The 25,338-nt window shown below is 44.1% G+C and overlaps 1 protein-coding gene across 1 annotated transcript; it reads right to left on the bottom strand.

Moving 5' to 3' along the window:
• Positions 1–1,746: 1,746 nt before the first annotated feature.
• Positions 1,747–24,742, bottom strand: LOC133004627 (myosin-7B-like). Its single transcript, XM_061074101.1, has 45 exons — positions 24,643–24,742; positions 23,843–23,946; positions 23,090–23,233; positions 22,845–23,001; positions 22,613–22,640; positions 22,220–22,313; positions 21,998–22,090; positions 21,847–21,910; positions 21,223–21,321; positions 20,782–20,885; positions 20,563–20,701; positions 19,964–20,082; positions 19,738–19,887; positions 13,209–13,379; positions 12,935–13,114; positions 12,414–12,546; positions 12,179–12,252; positions 11,938–12,025; positions 11,575–11,692; positions 11,324–11,447; positions 11,099–11,235; positions 10,767–10,937; positions 10,547–10,631; positions 10,042–10,284; positions 9,787–9,963; positions 9,347–9,492; positions 9,119–9,209; positions 8,877–9,034; positions 8,475–8,706; positions 8,052–8,178; positions 7,681–7,799; positions 7,383–7,579; positions 6,279–6,462; positions 5,998–6,163; positions 5,367–5,491; positions 5,163–5,278; positions 4,797–4,983; positions 4,093–4,302; positions 3,853–3,978; positions 3,540–3,630; positions 3,384–3,463; positions 2,309–2,413; positions 2,130–2,225; positions 1,860–2,003; positions 1,747–1,758 (listed from the first exon to the last, which is right to left on the bottom strand). The coding sequence occupies exons 1-45, from the start codon at positions 24,740–24,742 to the stop codon at positions 1,747–1,749; spliced, it is 5,808 nt and encodes a 1,935-aa protein (XP_060930084.1).
• Between the last annotated feature and the right edge of the window lie 596 nt (positions 24,743–25,338).

The raw sequence follows: 25,338 nt of genomic DNA, 5'->3' as shown, positions 1-25,338 counted from the left end.
GATGATTCTCCGTTTCAATCACATCGGTGGAAATATAGTCTGGAGAAACCTTTAGTTCCTTGAAGTCTCCAGGACTACGAATGTGGCTTCACTGACTAAATTTGAAGTAAACAAAAGCGTCATTACAATAAAATATGATCCGTTCACTCAAGCAATCTGATGACAGTAACAGTAACTTCCTATAGAGGGAGCTGTAGGAAGTGATTGCCGTTGTGGAGATGTTCTGTATTGTAGACAATGAAGATAAATGCGTCAGACACAAACTTTTTTATTTTTTCTCTACAACACCATCAAGAAATCATCAACTAGAGTAAAACCCACTCATTAATATTCATATCAGATGTACAGACTGAAAACAGGAAAACTCATAGATTCACTTCTGATGTATCTTTGGTTTGTAAAGTAGATGAGACTCATTTGTTAGTAACAATATTATTTGTTCTCTTCCAGACGTCAGATGAACATTGTGGTGTTTCCTCTCTTTCATCTCAGTGTTTGGTCTCCACCTCCTGAAGGAACGTCAGGCTCTTCAGCTGCTGAAGGATTCTCTCCAGCTGCTCTGACTGTGTCTGCTCTCGTCTTCTCTTTTATTTACTCTTTATTTCAGCTGCTTGCAGTTTTCTATTTGCAGCTGAACAGTCAACTCAAAGTTAAAATTTAAAGAGGCTAAAAACCTGCAGAAAGCTCCAGATCTGAGGCTGGGGTTGTACATCCTGGAAAAGCAACAGCAGGTTTCATCGACTTACTCCACCCCCTCTCATCAAAGCTCCGCCCAAAACACAGGAACGCCCACTGCCTCATAGAAGATTGAAACTCCAACTAGTGACTGACAGCTACGCCAGCCAATCAGTGCATTCGGTTTGAATGACAACTTTATTTATTGATTCTATCGAGATACAAATAAAAACAAATGACCAACCCTACCTTTAATACAGAGTTAAAGGTGCTTTATTTCAGTTTTGTGTCTCTTGTTATCTGATCACAAGTCGTAACTGGAGGACGAGTTGAGATGTGATCAGTCCACATCAACTTGGCCACACTTAAAGATCGCCTGCTGACGTCCTCTGTGAAAGAGGAAGTTCAGTTTGCAACAAACACGTCGTCTCTATTGACGAATTTTGAAACTTGCTAAAAGCCTACAGAGAATTCACGAAGTCATCAAGCAGCAGTCTGTGTTGTTCTGATTTCTTCTTCTTCTCATTTAATTCACTGCTGCCTCATGTCGGTTAAAAACAAAACAACTTTGCCGATGGAAACAAGGTACGAACGGTTTTGCGTGACAGAGAATAGGGATGAAAAGATCACCTGAGAAAGATGTTATTATGATATTATTATACCAGGTTTGAACAGGGCCCGACCAATGTCTGTGTAAACAAATGATCAATGTTATGTCTCCACTTCCTCCTGTGAACAAAAATGAAGCCAAAATATGGACGTTACCATTTTACCATCGAGATCGTTTGACTTAATTTTTGGTGAGGTGTCATATTGTCTTTATTTACGGTCACTGGTCTGACACATGTTCTTTATGTTCTCGCTGCCTTCGACACTTCCTGTACAAATCACTTCACTCAAACGCTTTCCAGTGGAGACTCAGAGAAACCGACGCCATCCGAAGATGATGCAGATTTATGTCGTGATCCTGGATTATTCAACACAAACTCATCACACAAAAACACAGCAATCAAACAGAGACGCCACGAACACCAGAAACACACCGATGGCGTCTGTAGAGTGGGAGGAGCTTCATTCAGTCATCTGCAGAGAAACACAGCAGATAAGAAACACTCACCTTCTACAGGACGAGGACATGAAACCTTTTCCTGAAGCTACAACATGAAGGTGAGTGTGCGACTCACCACGGCGACCTTGGTGGTTTGTTCGCGGGTTCGAATGCGCAGCTTGTTGACCGTCGTCTCGGCGATGTCCGCTCTCTCCTCGGCATCGTCCAGCTCGTGTTGGACTTTCCTGAAACGCACCGCAGTACCGCTCACCTGCTCCTCCTGGTGGACAAACAGAGCCACAGCAGCTGGGATTAACATTTCAAACTTAACACTCACAATCAGCTCTGCCTCGATCGTGTTTGTATTGTGTTTCACTTTTGATTAAATTATGATTAAAGTTCTCACAGCGTTCTCAGCTTGTCTCTTGCAGCTCTTGACTTTGGTCTGGAGCTTCTCCACCAGCTCCTGCATCCGGAGCAGAGTCTTCCTGTCCTCCTCCGTCTGCAGAACACAGAGAGAAACCAGTAAACACCACAGAACCAGCAGAAGGTCTGTGGGACCAGGAGGGAAGCAGGGAATCGAACCTGGTACGTCAGCTCTTTGACTCGTCTCTCGTAGCGACGGACTCCTTTCTGATAATCTTCGCTCTTCTTCTGCTCGACCATCAGCTCCGTCTGCAGCTCCCTCACCTGAGAACACACAGGTCACCTGATTCATTGACCTTGTTTACATCTGTTAGCTGTGACCTGCTGAGTGTCTCCACGGTGACCTCACCCATCAGTTTGTGAGCTTCTGTGCTGAAGCCTTAGTTTCACATTTTGTCCAGCGCCTTCTTGGTTCTTTGAAACCAGATGTTACCAAATTTGGAAGAGAGGTGGGTGGAGCCTGACTGAGAGCTTGAGAAACAGCAGGCCCACCTACACCTGCCCCCTGCACCCATTGGACGGTACTAGCTGTCAATCACACATTATTCACCCTCCAATACATCCGGTGCTTTATGGTCTGTTTGACTCTAAATGATCATAATTCACTGAATGAACATCAGTTGTTTGAAGAAGACTTGAAACTAGAGATTGAGACATAAACTCCTGAATAAAACGTTACTGACAGTGCATGAAATCTACGTCCGTTGTGTTTCCATTGCGTTGTGTTGCATCGTGTTGTGTTGCATTGTGTTGTTCACACTGCATAGCCTAGTTGAGAAGAGCTCAACTTTCATGTGTAACATACAAGGAGAAACACACAAGGCTTTTGCCAATCAAATCCTGTTAATGTGGAAGAGGAGTCAGCTGATCAACCTGGTGTGTGTTCATCTGGTTGTGGTTTTATTTCCTGTATACTTCTGTTTAGCATTGCAGTGGCAACTAGCATAGCACATTAGCATGAAAGCTGTACGTTGTGTGTTCCGAGCCAAAAACTGTGAACGTTGTCTTTATGACAGTCAACACGCTTTGGCCAATCCCACCGTCAAGCGGTAACGCAACACAGACATTAGTCCGGTGTAACTGCTTCTAGTATTTATGCTAAGCTAGGCTAATAAGTGACTCTAGCTGTGTACTTCACAGACATGAAAACCTTTTTGATAATGTTTAATTTTCCTTCCTGTTGGTCTCAGAATGAGTTTTTCTTGTAAACAGCCGTACGGTGGTTTCCACTCACTCTGGTCTCCAGCTTGTGAAGCTGCTTCTTTCCTCCCTTCAGCGCCATCTGCTCCGTCTCGTCCAGTTTCACCTGCAGGTCTGAAAACACAAATCTGTCATCTGCAGGAACATCAGGTGACGAAGGTCTTTACCAGCGTTTGTGTCGTTTCTGTACCTTTCACTGTCGACTCCATGTTTTTCTTCATTCTGTCCATCATGCCGCTGCTGTCCTGCTCCTTCTTCAGCTCCTCCGCCATCAGAGCTGCCTGGAGGAACATATACATATACTGTATATCTATATACTGCAGAAATACATATATACATAAATTCCCAGAATTCTCTACAGCAGCATCACAGTTGATCTGTACGACTTAACAACTTTCCATCAGGAAGAAAAGAGACGACAAGAAAACACAGGAAGAAACAGGATTGTGTTAGTTTTAGTTTGGTCAGAAGTAAAAGGTCAGAGGTTACGAGTCAGGACTGACATCAGTTATGGCCTTCTTTGCTTTCTCATCAGAGCTGCGTTTCTCCTGAATGGCCTCCTCCACCTCTCCTGTCAGCACAGACAGGTCGGCCTCCATCTTCTTCTTGTGGTTCATCAGACCTGAGTTCTACAAGGAACAGGAAGCCGACATGAAATCAGTCACCGATCGATCAATCTGCGAGTTAACCAGAGAGTTTATCGACGATCAGCCGGTTCCCACTGAATCTCAGGGGGATCTCACCTGTGTGGAGAGCATGTTCACTCTCTCTACGACCTCCAGCAGCTCGTGTTCGGCCATCTTGCGGACCCGGTCGTTCTGCTCAAGGACCAAACGGAGCTCCTCCTCCTCCGCCGTCATCAGAGAACAGCGTCGCTCCAACAGGAGGAATTGTTCTTTCAGCTGATTGGTCAAATGGACTTTATCCTCCAGCTCCACCTGGTGCTCCTTAACCTGGAACACATATTTTTTAAATAGTTAAATATTAGTTAATGTCGAAAGTTCCCAGTTGAGGTTGTTCAGACATGTAATCCCATCCCAGGCTCCAATCAGGCGTGGGAAACCCTGCAGACGACCTCCGTGACCCGAGCCCAGATAAACTGAAGACGATGGATGGATGTAAAGGTGTTTGAAAGATTTTGCTCTCGTAACCTTTCTACCATCTGCTTTAGTTGCTAACCAATTACTTACAAATCTTTCAGAAATGTGGGTTTAGCATCAGACTTCATCTTTTCTTTCATCAAGTTCTGTCTACAGAGGTGAAACAACACCAGGTTAACGCTGGTTTTCTTATATTTCAATCACTTCTTTGCTTCTACTTAAGTTAGCATGCTAACCAGCTAGCCCCAGCCTGTCTGCTGCTCAGAGGACGTAGTATAACTACAAAATTAAAGCTGCCTATGAACCACAAACCTTCAGTGTTTTGTTTGAGGTCAATTTGCAGTTACCTGTGTCTGCAGGTGTCTGATGATCCTCTGGCTCTCAGCCGCCTGCCTGTTGGCGTGTCCCAGCTGAACCTCCATCTCATTCAGGTCAGACTCCATCTTCTTCTTCAGACGAACGGCCTCAGTGCGACTTCGAACCTCCGCCTCCAGACTGGCCTGCATGGTATCCAGGGAACGCTGGTTGCCCCGCCTGGTGGGAAACGCCAGAATCGCGTTTACGGTTTTAAATTTGGAACCTCAACCTGTCGGATGCACGGTGGTCCCACCAGCCTTTTACTGGTTAGTTAGGGTCTAAAGATGTCTAGCCTCTGATTGGTCGGTATTCCTCTACTACACTGAGTCTGTAACTTCATTCTGTATATTTCTTACCTGAGGATGTCGATTTCTTCCTCTTTCTCTGCGATCTTGCGGTCGAGCTCCGTCCTCACCTGCTGCAGCTCCATCTGAACCCTCAGGGTCTTACTCTCCTCGTGCTCCAGACTGCCCTGGTTGGTCGGTTGGTAAACAGTAACTGACGTTAACACTCGAGCTGGCAGAGTGTTACTGGATATCTACACATGGTTAGTCACTGACCTCGGCCTCCTCCAGAGCTGCTCTGATGTTGCTCTTCTCCACGTCCAAGATCTTCTTTATCCTCTCCAGCTCATGGATGCTCTTCCCTCCATGACTGATCTGGTCGGTCATGTCAAGGATCTCGTCTGGAATCAAAACAATCATTCACTCAATTGGTTTTTAAAATCAATTACAAATATTTGGACCGTTGAATCGATACAAACACTGGACCAATCACAAGTCGTTCTCAGCTGTCAATCATGACGTCTCAGCCTGTTTTTTATTATCAAATAACTAATTCAAACCAAACTGATTCGAAACAGGAGGATCAGTGAGATAAGAAATATCACAAAAAACAACTGGAAAACAATTGGAAAACAACTGGAAAACAACTTTGACAAACATTTATCAAACGTCTACTTCGATTTCTCTGTTTGGTGAATTTTTGTTCATTGAAAAACAAGCAAAGAATGACACTGAAGTTCTTTGCTCTCATCTCGACTGGTTTCAGTCCATGGACGATGATGATGATAGACAGACGGTTCGTCCAATCACATGGTTCAATTTGAAAGCACCTCCCCTTTTCGTGATAATAAATCATCTGGAGCACCAGGTCACATGTGGCTGCGATGGGAGGAGAAGAGGGACAAACCTTGTAGGTTCTTGTTTTCTCGTTTGACCGTCTCCAGATGGTCCAGAGCTTCTTCGTAACAGTTCTTCAGTTTGAAGAGCTCGGTGCTCAGACTGCGAGACTCCTTCTGTGACGACTCCAAGTCCGACTGGCACTCCTCAAACTTCAGCTTCCAGTCGCTCAACAGCTGTGTCGAACAAAAGAATCACACACACACGCTAGCGTCTGAGCTTCAGTAGGAAATTAACCACATTTTTTACTTCTTGAACTGTTGATCTCTATCGGTTGTGTTGTCGACAAACCTTGTCAAAGTTACGCTGCTTCCTGTCCATAGCCACAGCCGCAGAGTTGGAGCGTTCGAGCTCAACCACCAGATCTTCCAGCTCCGTCTGCAGCTTCAGTTTGGTTTTCTCCAGCGAGGAACATTTGGCCTGAGACGCCTCCACAGCCTCTTCATTAGTCTGCAGCTTGACAACCAACTTCTTCCTACAAACAACAAACACGTTAGATGGATAGAGGGAGGGATGATATATAGATAGATAGATAGATAGATAGATAGATAGATAGATAGATAGATAGATAGATAGATAGATAGATAGATAGATAGATAGATAGATAGATAGATAGATAGATAGATAGATAGATAGATAGATAGATAGATAGATAGATAGATAGATAGATAGATAGATAGATAGATAGATAGATAGATAGATAGATAGATAGATAGATAGATAGATAGATAGATAGATAGATAGATAGATAGATAGATAGATAGATAGATAGATAGATAGATAGATAGATAGATAGATAGATAGATAGATAGATAAACAGATGATTCTCCTCTCTCTGCTCAGAGTCAGGGATCATCCTCTGGGACCAGGATCGTGATCATTACATGTTCATATCTGATGTGTAGATGACGTTTTCCCACAGGTTGTATATTCAAATATTTTAAATCTATAATACTGCTTCATTTATACTTTTTACTGTATTTTGTAGATTTTTAGAATTGTCTGGGTTAAACCTAAATTCCAATAAAAAATGTGACTTCAGTGTAGCTGCAGCACTGATAACATAAACCACAGATTAAACCCAGGGACAGTGTTCTGTAAATAAAGATGGACGACACGTCCCCACTTCCCCAAAACCTTCCAGAGAATGAAGCCAAAATATCTTGGATTCGTGTTCCATCGACAACAAAATGACATAAATACATACATACACCTGACAAATCCAGAGTCAGTCTGAGCTCATGTCATCTCAGCCTGTTTTATATCATCAAATAATGATTAAAACCAAGTTGAACCACGCTCCAGCCACCAGGGGGCGATCCACACACCCTTGTGGAGCTGTTACTCATTTTTTATCTCAGTCTCTGAACAGCAGCAGCAGCAGCTCGGTCTTACTTTGCTTCCTCCAGCTCTTCTATTCTCATCACGGCCTCTGTCTCGTACTTGGCTCTCCACTGAACCACCTGGCTGTTGGCCTTCGACAGCGCCTTCTGCAGCTCCGCCTTGGCCTCCTGCTCCTCCTCCAGCTGCTCCTTGAGGAGGCCGCAGTCGTGACGGGTCGACATCACAGAGTGAGCCAGCGCCGCACGAGCCTGAAACACAAACGTCCGCCTGCTTCTTCAACAAGTCCGTCACAGAAACCAGCTCATTAAGACCTGAGAGTCAAAGCAGTGGAATGAGGGTTCAGTGTTACTTTGTTCTCCTCCTCCAGCTGCCGCTTCATATCTTCAGAGTTCTGGAAAACTCCCGCCTTCGAGCGTTGAAGCTGACCAATCAGAGCTTCACGCTCCTCCAGACGCCGGCTGTACTCAGCTGCAGAAACAACGTCAGGGTTCAGAGGTCAACCTGCTGTCAGAAGGTTTATTTATTTACAATTTTGGTATTTGGTATTTTATTTTGAAATAAATTTGGATGTATCTTTGGCCATCCCTGCATGTGTGTGTGCGTGTGTGTGTGCGCTTGTGTGTGTATGTGTGTGTGTGTGTGGGTGTGTGTGAGTGTATGTGTGTGTGTGTGTGTGTGTGTTTGAGTGTAAGTGTGTGTGCATGTGTGTGTCTGTCCTACCGATGTCGGTTTGTGCTCGTGCTTTCTGAGTGGAGACTTCTGTCAGTTGTCTCTGCAGCTCCTCAGCTTTGCTCCTGCTCTCATTCAGCTGGTCCTCATAAACCCTGCACATCTTCTCTGTGGCTCCCTACACACACACACACACACACACACACACACACACACACACACACACACACACACACACACAAACACACACACACACACACACACACACACACACACACACACACACACACCCATACAGTCAGACTTGAGAAGTTCAAGAGGCCAAACATTTTGTCACCCTGACCTTGACCTTTGACCACCAAAATGTAATCACTCAATCATAAGCATGAGACTGACGGACACTTTGGCCGCTGGCTGTCACCAGTGTGAATATAGAATGAGTGGATTGCTCCTTTAAGGCCGACTGGTTTCTACCTTGGCTCTGGACAGCTGCTCCACGTTGGAGGCCAGGTCATCGGCCTCCAGCCTGAACTCCGTCTTCTCCTTCTCCAGTTTCTGTTTTGTTCTCTGCAGATTGTCGATCTGCTCGCCGAGTTCGGCCACCGTGTCCGAGTGCTTCTTCCTCAAGGTGGCGGCCGTCACCTCGTGGTGAAGCCCCGCCTCGTCCAGCTCCCGCCGCATCTTCAGGAAATCTGCCTCTCGCTTCCTGTTTGACACAGAGCTGATCAGCGCTAACGTAATAATCATCTTCTCAAGTTTTTATGCAAACATTTGCACCGACTCCGAGAAAATAAATGAGCTGTAGCTGCCAAATGCTGAGAAATGTTTGTCCTTGTTAATCCAAAGTGTTGATCAGTGAAGCTTTAACGTGTTGACCTGTTGAGGGCGATCTGAGCAGCAGAGGCTCCTCCCGCCTCCTCCAGTTTCTCTCCCAGGTCCTCCAGCTCCCTGGCGATGTCGTTCCTCTGGCGCTCGGCCTTGGCTCGCCACGCCCGCTCCGCCTCCAGCGACTCTTCCAGCTCCTCGATGCGAGTCTGAGGGAACGATCACAGACACATTTCACTCCTGCAGCAGAGGTGACGAGAAATTAATCCTGTTCTGGATCTGCCTGAACCAACCAGAAGCTCTTTGACTTTCTTCTGAAGCTGAGCCACCAAACTCTGCTCATCCTCCATTTTAGACTGAAGCTGGATCAACTCCTGGTCCTTCCTTTAGGAAGTGTGAAGAGAAACAGACACAGAGGGAAAGAACAAGAGAAGACTGATCAGTTGAGTCCTTGTGGAGAAATGATTCTTTAACTCAAACAGAAGTTCTGCGTTTCCTATACGGTTGAATGAACCAGTTACTTTTTCATTCTATCCTCCAAGTCTTCCTTCTGGGTCTCCAGCTCCTTCACTGAATCCACGGAGATCTTCAGATCCCCCTCCAGCTTCCTTTTGGTACGTTCCAGATCCATTCTTACCTTCTTCTCCTGCTCCAAGGAACCTTCCACCTGCATGGACGAGAGGGGAGCAGCAGTAAGAAACCAGAGAACCAACTCATGAACCAACATGTTAGATCCTTCACTTTAAACCATCTGTGGTTCCAGTGGCTTTCTGGGAGATTCTAATGGGTTCTTGAGAGATTTTACCAGATGATTTAAAAACAGTGCGTCGTGAGAGAGATGAAGGAATATCAACACTGCAAACACTTATAGGAAGAGTGTGAGAAAACTACAATTTTTTGTAGACCATCATGTGCACAGGCTGAATTTATGTTTGTAAAGTTTCCATTTCTCTTTTCTTACGTTGTCCACTTGCTGCTCGAGTCGAGTTTTTGCTTTTGCCAACATGTTACATTTGTCCTCCTGAGCCTGAAGGTCGTGCAGAGCCGTCTGATGAGCTTCCTGCAGGGCGGCTTTCTCTCTGTTCAGAGCTGCTATCGATTCGTCCAGAACACTCATCTCCTGGGACATGTTCTTCACCTGGAGGGGAAGAGGAACCATTTTTTAAACTGATCCACTCCAGACATCATCAGGCGGAAGGTCTTCAACCTGACGCACCTTGTTCTCCAGTCCGTGTCTGTCCTTCTCCACTTTAGCCAGGGTGATCTCCAGATCGTCCACGTCTTTCTTCAGCGATATCGCCTCCTCCTCCAGTTTGCGCTTCTTGGACGTCAGTGTGGCGGTCAGCTCCTCCTCGTCCTCCAGCCGCTCCTGCATCTCCTTCAGCTTCGACTCCAGAGAGATTTTGGACTGGATCAGCTGGTTGCAGCGGTCCTCTGCGTCCGACAGGTTGTCTTGCTCCTGGGTTTATGAAATGTTTGATTTATTAAAATGTGTTTTATTCCCTCCCAAATTACTCTTTTGTGTTATTTCTAAGGCAGAAGATCGACTGTTGAGGGCCGAGCAGCGAGACACAGATCGTGTGGTGTGGAGTTTATCTGACAGTTATGTTAAGTGAGCATTTATATTTATAATAATGTTTTTCCTCAATGTGAAATAACATCTCCAAGGTGAGATGATACAGAGGGTTTGTGATGTCTCAGCAGGTTTCAGTGCGACTTACAGCCTGGAGCTGCAGAGACAGGTCATTCTTCTCCTGAACCAAATCCACCTGCTTCACCTCGGCCTCCTGACGCTTCACCTCCGACCTGAAGAAGAAAAACAACGAATCAAAGAGACAGACCGAAGAGGAGAGAGCGAAGAGCAGAAGAAACTAAAACCCAAACATCTTCCATCGTGTTCTATTGTCACAGTGTTGTTTCCCTGCCCAGAGGTGAACAGACCTTTCGAAGGCATCTTTTAGTTTGGTGAAATCTTCGTTCAGAGAAGCCAGTTCTTTCTCCACCTGGGCGCTCTTCAGCAGGGGGCGGAGCTTATAGAACAGCATCATCCACGGCCAATTCCTTACTGTGAAGAAAGCTCTGAGGTTGAACTGGATCACGAACACAGCCTCTCTGAGAAGAATAAATAAAGATAACAACTCTATTTGTATCACAGAGACGGGCGACATTTCTCGAAACCACACACAGATTTTTCTTTCCCGGAGGTATTAAGTAGATGAACCGGATACAGAACTCTCTGGGTGATATGATTCTCGACTCCTCGTCATATTGACCTTTGCAGTATCAGCTTCTCTCGTTGTTTCCTCTGCAGCTTCCCTCTGCACATGGCCTGGACCACGGTGAGGATCTCTGACAGACGGGTGTCCCTCATCTCCTCCAGCAGACCCAACAGACCAGCCTTAAAAAACACCTGAGGAGCAGAGTGGAATAAAACAGATCATGTTTACAGTAAGAACTCGTAACAGCACAATGGAATACTCTGAATATCTGTGTTGTACCTTAGTGTGTCCGAACTGGTACTGGGTGTGGTCGATGTTCAGGGAGCCCAGCAGTTTCTCCACGGCCTTCCTGCTGTCCACGAAGGAATCCTCCGGAATCGCAGAAGGATTCAAGATGCGATAACTTGGAAAACAGACAAAAGTGCACAAGGATTAACTGAAGGTTTGAAAATCAGCTGCAGATCCTCGAGGTATCAACGCACACAGACTGAAACAGAAGCTTGTGTTTCTGTGTTCGGGTTCGGTCTCACCGCTGTCTGAACTCAGCGTACAGGATGCGATTTGGAAAACCCTTCCTGCAGATCCTGATCCCCTCGAGGACTCCGTTACACCTCAGCTGGTGAAGGACCCGGAAAGGATCCATCACACCTGGAAGTCACATGGAATCACCTGAAACATCTCCACCAACAGCCTCAAGAAGATCTCTACTGCAGCTCTCTGCCTCCACCACACAGTGCAGCTTCAGGGCTGAATGAGGTTTGTTTCCTCTTATTGACCAAGGTCGTCTCCAGCTCGTCCATGAACATACTCATATGAGGCCAATGTGACCTTGACCTTTAACCTTCAACCACCTAAATCGAATCAGTTCATCAGTGAGTCCAAGTAAATGTTACCTGGAGTCTTGGTCTCGTTGGGGATGATGCAGCGGACGAAGTGAGGCTGAGTGCAGCGGAGGGTCTTCATCAGCTTCTTCAGATTCTCCTGGAGTTAAACACACAGAGACAAAGAGCTGTAGACTTCTATGAGTCGAGTCGAGTGTGGAGAGTCTCAACCAATCACAGTCGAGGAGGTCGTTGAAGAACCCTAACCCAGACGTACTGTATTGTGTTGTGAGTGTGTTGTGCAGCAGCTCACCTTGTGTAACTGGGAAACTGTTTGGAAGGAAGGAGATTTCTTCCTGTGTCTGGTTTCATACTTCGGATCAGAGGCTGAAAAACATCACAAACAAACAGTTTACTTTACATTGTCACCTTACTCGTCTTTCTTATATCTATTTATTTTAAAGTGAGCAGGTTTTTTCACATTTGCAGCCTCTGGGTTTTGTGAAATTTGAAGTACTTGAAGCTGTGGGAAATCTGTGTCTAATTACCCATCTCAGTGGTGATGTAGTTATCATAAAGTTTAGCCATCAGCTTGTTGGAGGATTTCTGGAACAGGACCACCACCGTCTCATTCAGAGGATCTCTGTTTTTATCCAGCCAGCCTGTGATGTTGTACGGAACCTGAAACCAAAACACAAGTTTCTTTTTGAATCTTTTGCCATCTCGTGATGTTAGGTTGTTTCCGTAATCTCAGCTAGTGGGAGCCTAAAGATCCTGAAAAGAAGAGGCCCGAGCAAAGAGGCTTTAGGGACGCCATGTCATTTTTGTTCTTTTGTGTATCAAGCTCTTCAGAATAAAAAATCCATCGTTATTGTACTTTGCTGAACCTTCACAGTTCTTTAGCTGTAGTGGAAAAATTGTCCCAGAAGATGTGATGGAGATATGTCCGCTGTAATGAATCAGTTGGTGAAAACATTCATATTTACTTGTTTTTCTATCAATCATTACATCTGTATAAACTATTGACCGATTCAACAGGTGCAGAGGAACCAGTTGGGCAGATACTCACCACTCCAGCATAGTGAACCAGCTCGAAGTGAGACTCATATTTGCGCTTCTTGTCCGGCCTCGGCCTCTGGAAGTTTGGCGACTTCCCCAGATGGTTGTCGTAGAGTTTGGTTTTGAAGCTCTGGTCCGTGGCCTTGGGGAACATACACTCCTCTTCCATGATGGACAGAATCCCCATGGGCTACACACAGAATCATGGATTACTTTCATGAAGGAGATGCTAAACTTTCATTCAACAATACGACTGCAGATTTGTTTCCCACACACAAACTCACTTTCTCTATGAGGTCTATGCAGGCCTGTAAGTCCAACCCGAAGTCGATGAAGGTCCACTCGATCCCCTCGATCTTGTAGTCCTCCTGCTCCTGGATGAACATGTGGTGGTTGAAGTACTGCTGCAGTCTTTCGTTGGTGAAGTTGATGCACAGCTGCTCAAAGTTATTGAACTGCAGGAAGACAGAAACATGTTCGTGGTTCAGCGTCAGAGACATGTTTTCCCTGCAGGACCGAAGCCAAGATTGTAGAAATATGAAGGATCATGGGTCCGAGCAACGTGGTGGAGATTTAAACAAACATAAACTGGAATCAACGTTTAAAATTCTGCAAATTTAAATTGTAAAATGTACGAAATGTATGAAAGATGCCAGTTGCCATGATCAAAAGTCCATATTCACGTTATTATCTGTTACCCTGATTTTCTTTTAAAGGAACAGGTGAACGTTTCTTGGCATTAGCCCGTGCTAGCATTAATTCTCTGCTAACACTAACCGCTAACCAAGGATATCATTCATTCCTGGGCAGGTCACAGAAGCTAACTGCTAATCCAGGCTAACGGGCTCAGGACATTGTTGGGACATGGTTTTTGTGCAAAAAAGGCAGGCCTCTCTTTCAGGCCTGTATTGGAAGTCAAAACCTGAGAGCACATGGCCTTTGTCTTGAGAAAGCCACAAGCCGCATGGGCTGGAGAATACTCAATCTCCCAGAGTGCAATGTGTTCTCTTTGTACTGAGAAGGTCAAATAACTCCGTCTCCCAGGAGGCAACATGTCCCCTTTGTTTCAGCATCTTCGCACATAGGTGCGAATATCTACCAGGGTCAACTCCAATTGGTCAGTCTGGTCCCATGACCAAGGGGCAACCGGGTCTATAAAAGATCAAGGCTCCCCCAGAGTCACTCTCTTTCTCCAACCCCTCGGAGGGCCGAAGGCTGCTCCAGCAGCGCTCTTCTCCACCGACCACCACTGAGGACAGCAGGCCGCTGGCCTTTCCTCCTGCATCGGCGAGTGGAGGAACCGGATTCCTCCAGCTCAAATATTCTCTTTCCAACAACTGGAGGTCAAAGGTCGAGCTTCCAGCTCATCTTCTCAAGAAAACCTCCACGCATCTCAAGCTTCTTCTAAACTCCTTGCAGCGACTCGGTGTCCTGCAGGTAAGAACTACGGCTTCAATAAGCAACTGAACTGCACAGCTCAACAGAACCGCGGAAGCAGAGACCACACGAACCAGAGACTTCAAAAGCCTGAACTGCTAACCGAACTGCACAGCAACTTTCTCCCTGTCCTTGGACTGGTAACATAATCTGGGCTTAATAATTTTACTAGGCTAAGCAAGACTGTTTATTTGATTCTGTGTGGTGTTTATAAGTTTGATATATGTGGTGATATTGTGTTACAAGTTAAATCAAGGTTAATGTAAGTCGGGCTCAACACAGACCCTGCCATTTTCTGATTAGCATTCTCACAGATCCCGCATATCTCTTCACCTACTTAGCTACGTCCCCCGACCAGAAGGAGGGGGGGGGGCCTGCTAGCTTAGAGATCTTAAAAGATCACAGGAAGGTGTGACTCTCTTTGTTAGCCACCAGCGAGACCCTCACACACACACACACACACACACACACCCACACACACACACATCTTTGTTATTTAGCATATTTTAGCTAATATGTTTTCTTGTTAGTTAATGTCTGCTAGTCATTTTATTTTCATTAGTTTTTCACATTCATTAATGTTTAATTTTTAATTAAATTTTTGATTTTGCTCCAACATTTATGGTGCAGCCCGTGTGAGGCAGAGTACAGTTGGCAAAACTTCATGACTATGCAATATTAATGTGTTTTTCAGTTTTGGCCAACACCAGAAAGAACTGAATTTGGAATTTGCAGTCAAGCTAAAGGTTTGAATTCAATTCCACTAGTCTGCCACCGGAGTAGACATTCAACCGTATTTACAAACAAGTGCATTGTGGTCTAAATTTAATTTACTCATAAATTAAATGTTTATTAATAATTAATTATTAATAACTACCATTTTAAGTCCCCATACTGTTACACTAAAAGATTGCCTGTTGCTAATAATTCTAGTTGAATGTTCGTTGTTGAAATTTTGAGAATTTCTTTTAACATTTGAATATCACATATTCAATGTTAACTGGTCAAGCTGCGAAATTTCCTGTAACTATTAAATGCTTTTGAATTAAGACATATCGTGCCACCGGCCATATGTAACAGAGCTTGTACCTAGCTGCTACTGCCTAGCATATCAGCCAAAGTTGGATAAAGAGAACCTGAGAAAGAGCCACAGCGTGCTTCCAGCCCTGTGAATTTATAGAATCCCTAACTCTTACTGCCTTGCATATCAGTTAGTGCTATTAAAAGTTTGGTGAACTATTTAACACACCATAGTTTCGGTTAGGCTTGTGTAAGATAGAATCCACACTACAAGGTGTCTGCCATCGCGACACAAAAGCCAACCACACGCTTTTGATTTATAAACTTAAATCTAATCCTTAAATTTCAGTTTCAACAATGGAGAACCCCTGTGTTGAACAATTTGTTTTTTCCCTAGCACAGAGCCTGACCCCTGGCTATCCTGAATTCATCAGCAAGTTGAACTTCAATGAGTGCATTAAAGAAATAGATTCACTTCTTAATGACAGGTGTGATGCACAAACAGCATCAAAGGGCCCATTGTTGAGATGTATGATCCTAAATTTCCACAGGCAAATCAACCTTGCCTGTCAGAGCAAAGCAGCCATGGAACAGGAGGTAAATTCCCTGAGAGCACAAAATGCTTTTCTCCTCCAGGAGGTCCAGACTGCTAGTAAGAAAACTCTGCACTATTTGGAAGACCTGCACTCAGCAGAGTCAGATCTAATTTCACACAAGGAGGAATTGTTAAAACTTAGAATAGAAGGCGCGGCCTCACATCAGTTTTTGAACCAAAGTGATTCTGGTTATTCCGATTCAAACTCCTCCGATAGTGTACGGTTAACTCCCTCTTCACTCCCAAGATGGGACAGAATCCCATCTGACCCGAAGTCTTTGGGAATTAAGTCACCTTCTGATCCTCCACTGACAGGAAGAGGTAACAGCTTCCTAACTTCCCATCTCACTGACTCTGACACTGACATTGATGACACATGTAGTTTATCCTCAAGAACACATTGTGCCTCATACACTTCTCATCCACTGATGCATGACACATTTTTTCGTGCACAACTCTTGAAAGGGGGGACTTCAACATTCCAAAATGTTTCAGCACCTCCCCCTCAACCAGAGAGACCTGTAGCAGGTGATGCACGCAGTCGGACCCCACAGTGTCCGCGCTTCGAGTTGCTTGAGTTTCTAGCTAAAGATATTGAACAATTTGATCCAGACAACTGTGATAACAACATTGATAATTACTTTAGGGAACTAGATCTCAGCTTAAGCGATGTGCCAAATGCAACAGAAAGAGAGAAGGTTAGACTTGTGTTAAAAACCAGCTCTACAGCTGTTCACAAGTTTATTCAGTCACTTCCTTCCAGCGTCGCATGTAACTACACAGAGCTCTGTCGAGCACTAGTCGAAGAATTCTCTTCTACTCCTGATGTGATAACAGCCATTGTTACAGCCACCCAAATTAAACACTCACGTCGTGAAAATCCCAAGGATTATTTCAAACGCTTGAGGCATGTTTATTTTCAGGGAAAGAACACACCAGGACTAGAAGAAGATCCCACCTTCAAGACTATTTTCTTACGTAACTTACATCCATGTATACGCACACACGTTGTACTGATGACACAGGAAGGAAAACCTTCAATGCAGCAGATCAGGAAGATGTCACAGGTGGCTTGGGAAACTGTTGTCTCTGTCAAGGCAGCAGTTGGTGCAACCGAGCCTGTCAGAACAAACATCAAGGTGTCAAATTTGTCTGCAGCCTCAAAGCGCCCCCCTCACAACAAAAGAAGGGGGGAAGACAGCAAGCAGCATGAACACAGAGTGCAGGCGCTCTGTTCACCACCTTCCCAGAGATCGGCATTCCCACAGTAGAAGCTGCAGGAAGCCGTACTCTGACATTCTGGCCCAGACATATTACAACCACTCAGAAGATGACGACAGCATCTCTGAGTACAGCTCAAAATATGGTTATGACCGAGCACACAGTGACAGCGCCTCTGAAGTCAACTTAGAGTCTGGCCCCGCAGAGCGTTACAGCCCCGAGCCACGACACAGGCGATCCAGAGCTCGACCCTCACGCTCATAACCAACACAGTTAAACACTGTACTGACAGTCAGTAGTAAGTTTAATGCAGTTAAAATAGGAAAACTGTTTTGTTAGCAACAGCAGCAAACTCAAAACCTTAATTCTGATTAAAACTTACATACCACTGCCAACTTTGTAAATATGTTTGGATCGACTACTTTCATTCCTCAATAAATGTAGTCCATACCACACAGGTTATTACATTAGCATATTATTACAGAAACAATGATACAGTCATTTGAATTTTGAGATTTTGAAAATTATGACATCCTTCCGCAGGAAAATTGTTAAATCTAACAGATACGACTGAGTACTACATTGAGTAAGACCCAATGAGTGAACAAAACTCTTGGACATTTCAAAAATGACCTTATCATTGTACGCGTCTCTCTCTACATCTTATCTTACAATTTACAAATGTCACATTTTCTGTTTTCTCCTTAAACCTAGTGAAGAGCACAGGTTATTCATTTTGTACTGTTACTGTAACTCTGAATGATTTGTCTAATTTGAATCTTGCTTAGCTAACTAGATAGTGTATACAAATGCCCAGATGTTACAGTCCAAATGAACTGACAATTGACTTTTCCAGCTTTGCACTAAACATGTTCAAGTACGCCCTCAGGAACACACGTCAGGTGCGATCCTGACGCCGCAAGGGGGATGTTGGGACATGGTTTTTGTGCAAAAAAGGCAGGCCTCTCTTTCAGGCCTGTATTGGAAGTCAAAACCTGAGAGCACATGGCCTTTGTCTTGAGAAAGCCACAAGCCGCATGGGCTGGAGAATACTCAATCTCCCAGAGTGCAATGTGTTCTCTTTGTACTGAGAAGGTCAAATAACTCCGTCTCCCAGGAGGCAACATGTCCCCTTTGTTTCAGCATCTTCGCACATAGGTGCGAATATCTACCAGGGTCAACTCCAATTGGTCAGTCTGGTCCCATGACCAAGGGGCAACCGGGTCTATAAAAGATCAAGGCTCCCCCAGAGTCACTCTCTTTCTCCAACCCCTCGGAGGGCCGAAGGCTGCTCCAGCAGCGCTCTTCTCCACCGACCACCACTGAGGACAGCAGGCCGCTGGCCTTTCCTCCTGCATCGGCGAGTGGAGGAACCGGATTCCTCCAGCTCAAATATTCTCTTTCCAACAACTGGAGGTCAAAGGTCGAGCTTCCAGCTCATCTTCTCAAGAAAACCTCCACGCATCTCAAGCTTCTTCTAAACTCCTTGCAGCGACTCGGTGTCCTGCAGGTAAGAACTACGGCTTCAATAAGCAACTGAACTGCACAGCTCAACAGAACCGCGGAAGCAGAGACCACACGAACCAGAGACTTCAAAAGCCTGAACTGCTAACCGAACTGCACAGCAACTTTCTCCCTGTCCTTGGACTGGTAACATAATCTGGGCTTAATAATTTTACTAGGCTAAGCAAGACTGTTTATTTGATTCTGTGTGGTGTTTATAAGTTTGATATATGTGGTGATATTGTGTTACAAGTTAAATCAAGGTTAATGTAAGTCGGGCTCAACACAGACCCTGCCATTTTCTGATTAGCATTCTCACAGATCCCGCATATCTCTTCACCTACTTAGCTACGTCCCCCGACCAGAAGGAGGGGGGGGGGCCTGCTAGCTTAGAGATCTTAAAAGATCACAGGAAGGTGTGACTCTCTTTGTTAGCCACCAGCGAGACCCTCACACACACACACACACACACACACACCCACACACACACACATCTTTATTAGTTAGTATATTGTTTAGTAATTGGTGTTTTATACTTATTATGTTTATAATAAATGCTTTCTTTTAACCTTGTCCTGTCATTAATGTTGCATAAGTGAAGTTTGCCAACCTCTACACTGTCAAGAACTCTATAAACCTTAACTGTTCATTATATAGTCTTTAATAGTAAATATTAAGATTTCTAATTGAACTAGATCTAAATGAGACTGATCTTAATCAATAAATTGGCTATCTTTTCCCTTCTATGAAGGGTGGTGCCCCGCGAGAACTTAGTCAAACTAAAGATATGATTTAATATTAATATTTTAAATATTAATGTTTTATTTTTCTATTTTTGATAACCAAATTTATTGAACGCCTAAAGGCACACTAGCTTATGGTATCACTCCTAACCATTATTGCACAACAACATCTTCTTACTATTTCTACACCTGTACAATAAACACAGGTTTTAAATCCAGAAATCTATAGATATTATGTATTTGAAGGAACTTTTGGATCTGGACAGGATGTTTCTGTTCTTCTCTCTTCTTTACCTCAAAGATCTCGAAGCCGGCAATGTCGAGGACTCCGATGAAGTACTGGCGAGGCAGCGGCGTGTACAAGGACGAGTTGATGCGACTCACCAACCACTTGAACATGCGGTCGTAGGTGGACTTAGCCAGAGCTGCAACCGCAAAGTTAACCTGAGCAGACACAAGCAAATGCAGTCAGCAGACGGACTCAGTGTTTTGAAGTCAGTGTGACAGAGGATCTGTTTACCTGCTCCACAGTTTGACCTTTCACGATGAACTCGTTCCCGACCTTGACCCGGGGGTTCAGGAGACCTTTCAGCAGGTCGGCCGAGCTGATGCCCATCAGGTAGGCGGCCTTATCCTCACCTGCACACACAGTTCACACATCACATACATGTGCACAGTAAAATATAACATTTAACAGTAATGGATGTATAGTTTGAACTCTAAGGTACAGGGACTTTATTTCATGATGTTTAAAACTGAAGAGTGACAAAAGGACATTAATAAATATCGTGGTAGATAAATAACAGATGTTTTTAATGATTTTGACCGACTCCAATTCAATATATGTTTGTTTGGCGAAAAAGGCGAGACTGGAAACACAGGTGATTGAAATAGAGCCTGTAATTATAATTTGACGCCACTTCCACGATCAGACTTTTAAATTCAAGTGAAAACAGCCAAATAAATGTGTCGACAGATAAAAAACAGTTTGTGTTTATGTGTCAGAGCCAGACGGGAAAACGATGAGATAAGATGAATATTGTACAGATGTGTTTCCATGTGTGTGTGTTGTGTGTGTCTTCCTGCAGTGTTGTGTATCCACAGCTCTCCTTCTCTTACTCTCGGTGCCGTCGGCCTCGGCCTGCTCCTCCCTCTGTTTCTTCTTGAACTTCATGTTTCCAAAGTGCATGATGGCGCCAACGATCTTATAGCAGCCGTACTTCTCCTCAGGAGTGAAGCCCAGCGTGTCCATGGCGTGCTGCACACAGGCAGAGGTCAGAGGTCAGAGTTAGTGTGGCATCGGGCCTGTGCGTCTCTTTGAGGTCATAGGTCACTTACGTCCGTGAGCTTCAGCTCCTCCGCGTCGTTGATGCTCTCCACCTTGGTCTCACCCTGGCAGCAGAAGTGGTAGTCGTAGGGGTTGGTGCTCACCAGCAACATGTCTGCAACAACCCACAACACAAATATCACAGCATATCAAGAACAAAGCACGTGGATCGCCCCCTGGTGGCTGCTTGCAGTGCAGGTCTAATCTGTCATTTCAGGTCGTTCTTATCAAACCGATGTTTGTTCGTGTTTCTGATCAGTTTAGTTTTAATAATTTGATGATATACAAACGGGCTGAGACTGACCCGTGATTGGTTCTGATTTTGAATTGTTCATGAACAGTTTTGATATAAAAATATGAATATCAGTGAATATTAATGAGATTAATAACATTACTTATAGGTGGTGCTCCTGGCTTGTGATTGGACAGGTTATATCAGTGGGCGAGGTTACCTTGTAGCTCTGGCATGTGATTGGACATGATCTGGTAGTAGATGTGGTAGCTCCTCTCTCCCGGCTGTTGGAACACGACTCTGGATTTTTCCAGAAGATCTGATCAAATTGAACAAATGGACGAATTAGGTTTTATTTGAGTGTCTGATCGTTGAGGAACGATGGAAATAGATTCGTGATAAATTCAGTTTTGCAAGATTCCTGGTTTCTGGTAGCAACATTTTAAACCAGTTTTAAAACATTTAAGAAAACAACAGGCAGTAAACTTGACTTAAGAAATATCTAACCCACTATTACCACCTTTAAAATCCTTTCAGATCACAACTTACATTATTTTCATCACATCGTAAATTTGTGCATCAAATCGGCTGCAGAAAATAAATTGATTATTCGGAAATGAAATCAAAAATATATAAAAAATGTTAGGCCTATTCCCTTGTTACTTGTAAATGTTTAAAAAAAGGAATGTTATTGTATTTTATTACAGTGTCATCTCCTTGGCAGTGGGGGGTGCTACACAAATAAAAACACACAAACATCCAGAAACAGTAGAGTCATCAACGTTTAACAAACTACAAAAATCCAGATCTGCTGTAAAGAATCTGAAGTTGATTAAAAACTCACAAATGTCGATGTCCGCAGATGCCAGCTTCCCTGTCGTCCCGAAGTGAATCCTGATGAACTTTCCCTGCAACACAAACACACACTCGTTACCACACAATAATAGATATTAAACTTTTAACAGTGACGAAGCCTCAGCCTTCATGAAACTCACAAAACGAGAGGAGTTGTCGTTCCGCATGGTTTTTGCGTTGCCGAACGCTTCCATAGCCGGATTAGCTTCAATGATCTGGTCCTCCAAATTTCCCTGAACACACAGAGACGGAGAAAAACAGTTTCACTATGTGACTCAGTGTTTTATATAAAATATAATATCATATTAATATATAAAATACAGGGAGACGGTGAAGACAGAAGAGATGTTGAGATGACTCACTTGTTTCTTCACATGTTCTCCCAGAGAAGCGATGATGGCGAAATACTGAATCACTCTCTTGGTGTTGACTGTTTTCCCTGCACCAGACTCACCTCTGACAACAACAATAACAACAACACACAACACGACAAACAACAACACACAACAACAAACAACAAACAACAACAAACAACACAGACGCATTGTCATTCAGGTCCAGGTAGAAAAATCACTGAAAACAAAACGTACTAAGAATGCATGAAACAGGTTCATTCTACACTCATAAAGTTTTCTTTTAAATCTCAGCTAAAACATGATTTTTTCTGAAGCCATATCCCTAAGTTATCATTATTATTTCTAATCACACTCATTATTTCCATTAGTGTTGCTGGTCTTGTTGCGGTTGAGACTCACGTGATGAGCATCGACTGGTTCTCTCGATCTGTGGAGGAGAACGAAGACATGAAGTAAAACCAGCAGATGAAGAGAAGAACTCTGAGTAGAGCAGTGACTTCTGGGTAATATGTCGTCTGAATGTCCATATGATTGGACAATATTAGGATAATTAAATTCTCGTCTGACCCCCACCCGGGCGAGGTCAGGATGCCTCGTCAGCGTTAGAGGTCAAAGGTCAGATCTGACTCACTCTGCAGCAGGTCGGTGTAGGCGTTGTCGGCGATGGCATAGATGTGGGGCGGAGTCTCTGTGCGCCGCCGTCCTTTATAGGCCCTGACCACCTCACGGGAGTAGACCGGCAGCCACTTGTACGGATTGACTGTGACACAGAACAGCCCCGAGTAGGTCTGCACGCACACACACACACACACACACACACACACAGTGAGAACAGGGACAGTGTGTCGGGGGGGTGACCTTCACTCAGATACGTACGTAGATCATCCACATGCTGTATCTTCTCCTCAGGTTGAAGAGCACAGAGGCTTCGTTCAGGTTGGTCAACATGGCCATGTCCTCCAACATGTCGAACCTCGCCGGGTTCATGGGCTGGAGCTCGTCTGCTTTCACCACCAGGAACTGAAACACAGGAAACCAGCAGGATCACATGACCAATGTGTGAAGAGCAATACAAAGATCAGAGCAACATAATGATGATTATAAGATTATCATTAATAAGAGTCAGTTCAGTTCCGCAATAGATGTGGAGAAATGCAGAGAGCAGCATTAAACTAACCAACCAACTAACTAACTAACTAACTAACTAACTAACTAACCAACCAACCACCCAACTAACAAACTAACTAACAAACTAACTCACTAACTAACTAACTAACAAACTAACTAACTAACTAACTAACTAACTAACTTACTTACTTACTTACTTACTTACTAACTAACCAACCAACCAACCAACCAACAAACTAACTTACTAACTAACAAACTAACTAGCTAGCTAACTAACTTACTTACTTACTTACTTACTTACTTACTTACTTACTAACTAACTAACCAACCAACCAACCAACTAACCAACCAACCAACAAACTAACTAACTAACTAACTAACTAACTAACTAACTAACTAACGAACAAAAAAACAAACAAACTAACTAACTAACTAACTAACTAACTAACTAACTCACTAACTAACTAACTAACTAACTAACTAACTAACTAACTAACCCACCCTTCCGTCCTTGGTCTCCACAGTGGACTTGTCTCCATTCACTTCTTTCAGCTCCACTTCGATATACGCTTCAGTCTCGTCAGGCATCCACACACGCTTCGTACCTGAGAGAAAAGAATCACACTTATTTCTACACACAAACAAACACACAAGCTATATTTCAACCACAGGATCTAAGAACCTCTGTGGAAACTGTGGGAACTTGGATTGTTTAGAAACGTTGAAAAGATGTTTTAACGTCAAGCTGTTCGGTTGAGTATTAACACTTAAGAATAAATTCTTCTGACGAGTTAATCAGAGAACGCAATGAATCATGGGAAACGTTGGACCGGGAAGGATCCAGCAGGGGGAATTTTCTTAGCATGAGGACACTTCTGTCGGCCGCCATCGTTCTTTAGATGCTGCCTCAGAGTTAAGAAGCTCTTTGATGAAAGAACAGGAAGCAGGGAGGAGAACGCTTCTGATTGGTCGACTTCTCCAGCGTTTTATCTCAGACAAAAAAATTAAAAAATCTGTAGCTGCAGTTTTGCTACGAGTGATTTGAAACTGCTCCGTGAATAGACAATCGAATGTACAGTGTTGCACTTATGCTGCCTGTACATTACAATGATCACTTGTGTTGTTGATGTTGTGTAGTTTTCAGACACAACCTCTGAGTTCTTGAAAAACGTTCATGGGCCTAAGCTGTGTTTAGTTGAAATGCAGCTTTAAACAGAAACAGCTAGAAACCCCACAGTTATAATGTTGATTTAAAATATAGATTAGTACAGTGAATATGAATGAATATGAATGTGTTATACCATCAAAAGCCTGGGCCATGGCAGCCAGCTGCTCCAGGTTGGTGAGACGGATGAAGCGAGCAGCTTCTCCAAACTCGTCCAAATCCAGGAACCGAGACATCTGAGCACAAGAGGATTCGTTAGAGGTTCATCTGGAGACGCTGGGTTTCACACGACTTGTGTGTTTAGTGTGTCCGTCCTACACAGGAGCTCGTCTGACAGGCCCCCAAACTAAGACAGGTAAAGAGAGAACGGACGCCGACACTTTGTACACATGTTGGACGTGTTTGACCAAACACCAAACGTCCAGCTACACAATCATGTATATATAGTGTTAACTTTGTCCACACATGCTGCTGCAGTATTTGAGTATTTATCTGTAAATTGATGAGTTTTGACAGTTTTGGAAACAATGGATCAAATTCCTCAGGTTTTGATTCAGTATAGAAACTGTTCATCACCAGTAATATTATTGAAATCTTCAGCTACAAAAAGCCAAATCCCTGTTTGTCTCTTTCACTGAGAATCTTTATTTAGCTTCAGCGTGAAGACGAACCAGCGAACTGGCCCAGCAGCCGTTTCCCATCCAGCTCCACACATTCCTCAGGATCTCCTAGCAGCTGCCCAGTAGACTCTCCCAGTATCATTGTCTTTTCATGCCTGAGCCTCCGTCACACACAGACACACAACCGCCACACAAATCCTCACAGTAAATAT

This window comes from Limanda limanda, chromosome 7 (assembly GCF_963576545.1).
Source record: "Limanda limanda chromosome 7, fLimLim1.1, whole genome shotgun sequence".
NCBI classification, from domain to species: Eukaryota; Metazoa; Chordata; class Actinopteri; order Pleuronectiformes; family Pleuronectidae; genus Limanda; species Limanda limanda.
The sequence above is the reverse complement of the archived record's forward strand: the minus strand, read 5'-3'. Positions and strand labels throughout refer to the sequence as shown.

Bases quoted from the DNA above. Each gene is read 5' to 3' on its own strand.
- LOC133004627 (XM_061074101.1), bottom strand. From the start codon at position 24,742: ATGTCTCGGTTCCTGGATTTGGACGAGTTTGGAGAAGCTGCTCGCTTC. The intron at 11,693-11,937 runs GTAACATTTACT...TGTGACTTCCAG, and splicing joins CAACGAGACCAAGACTCCAG to GTGTGATGGATCCTTTCCGG. The intron at 3,631-3,852 runs GTCAGTCCTGAC...ATGTTCCTCCAG, and splicing joins CAAAGAAGGCCATAACTGAT to GCAGCTCTGATGGCGGAGGA.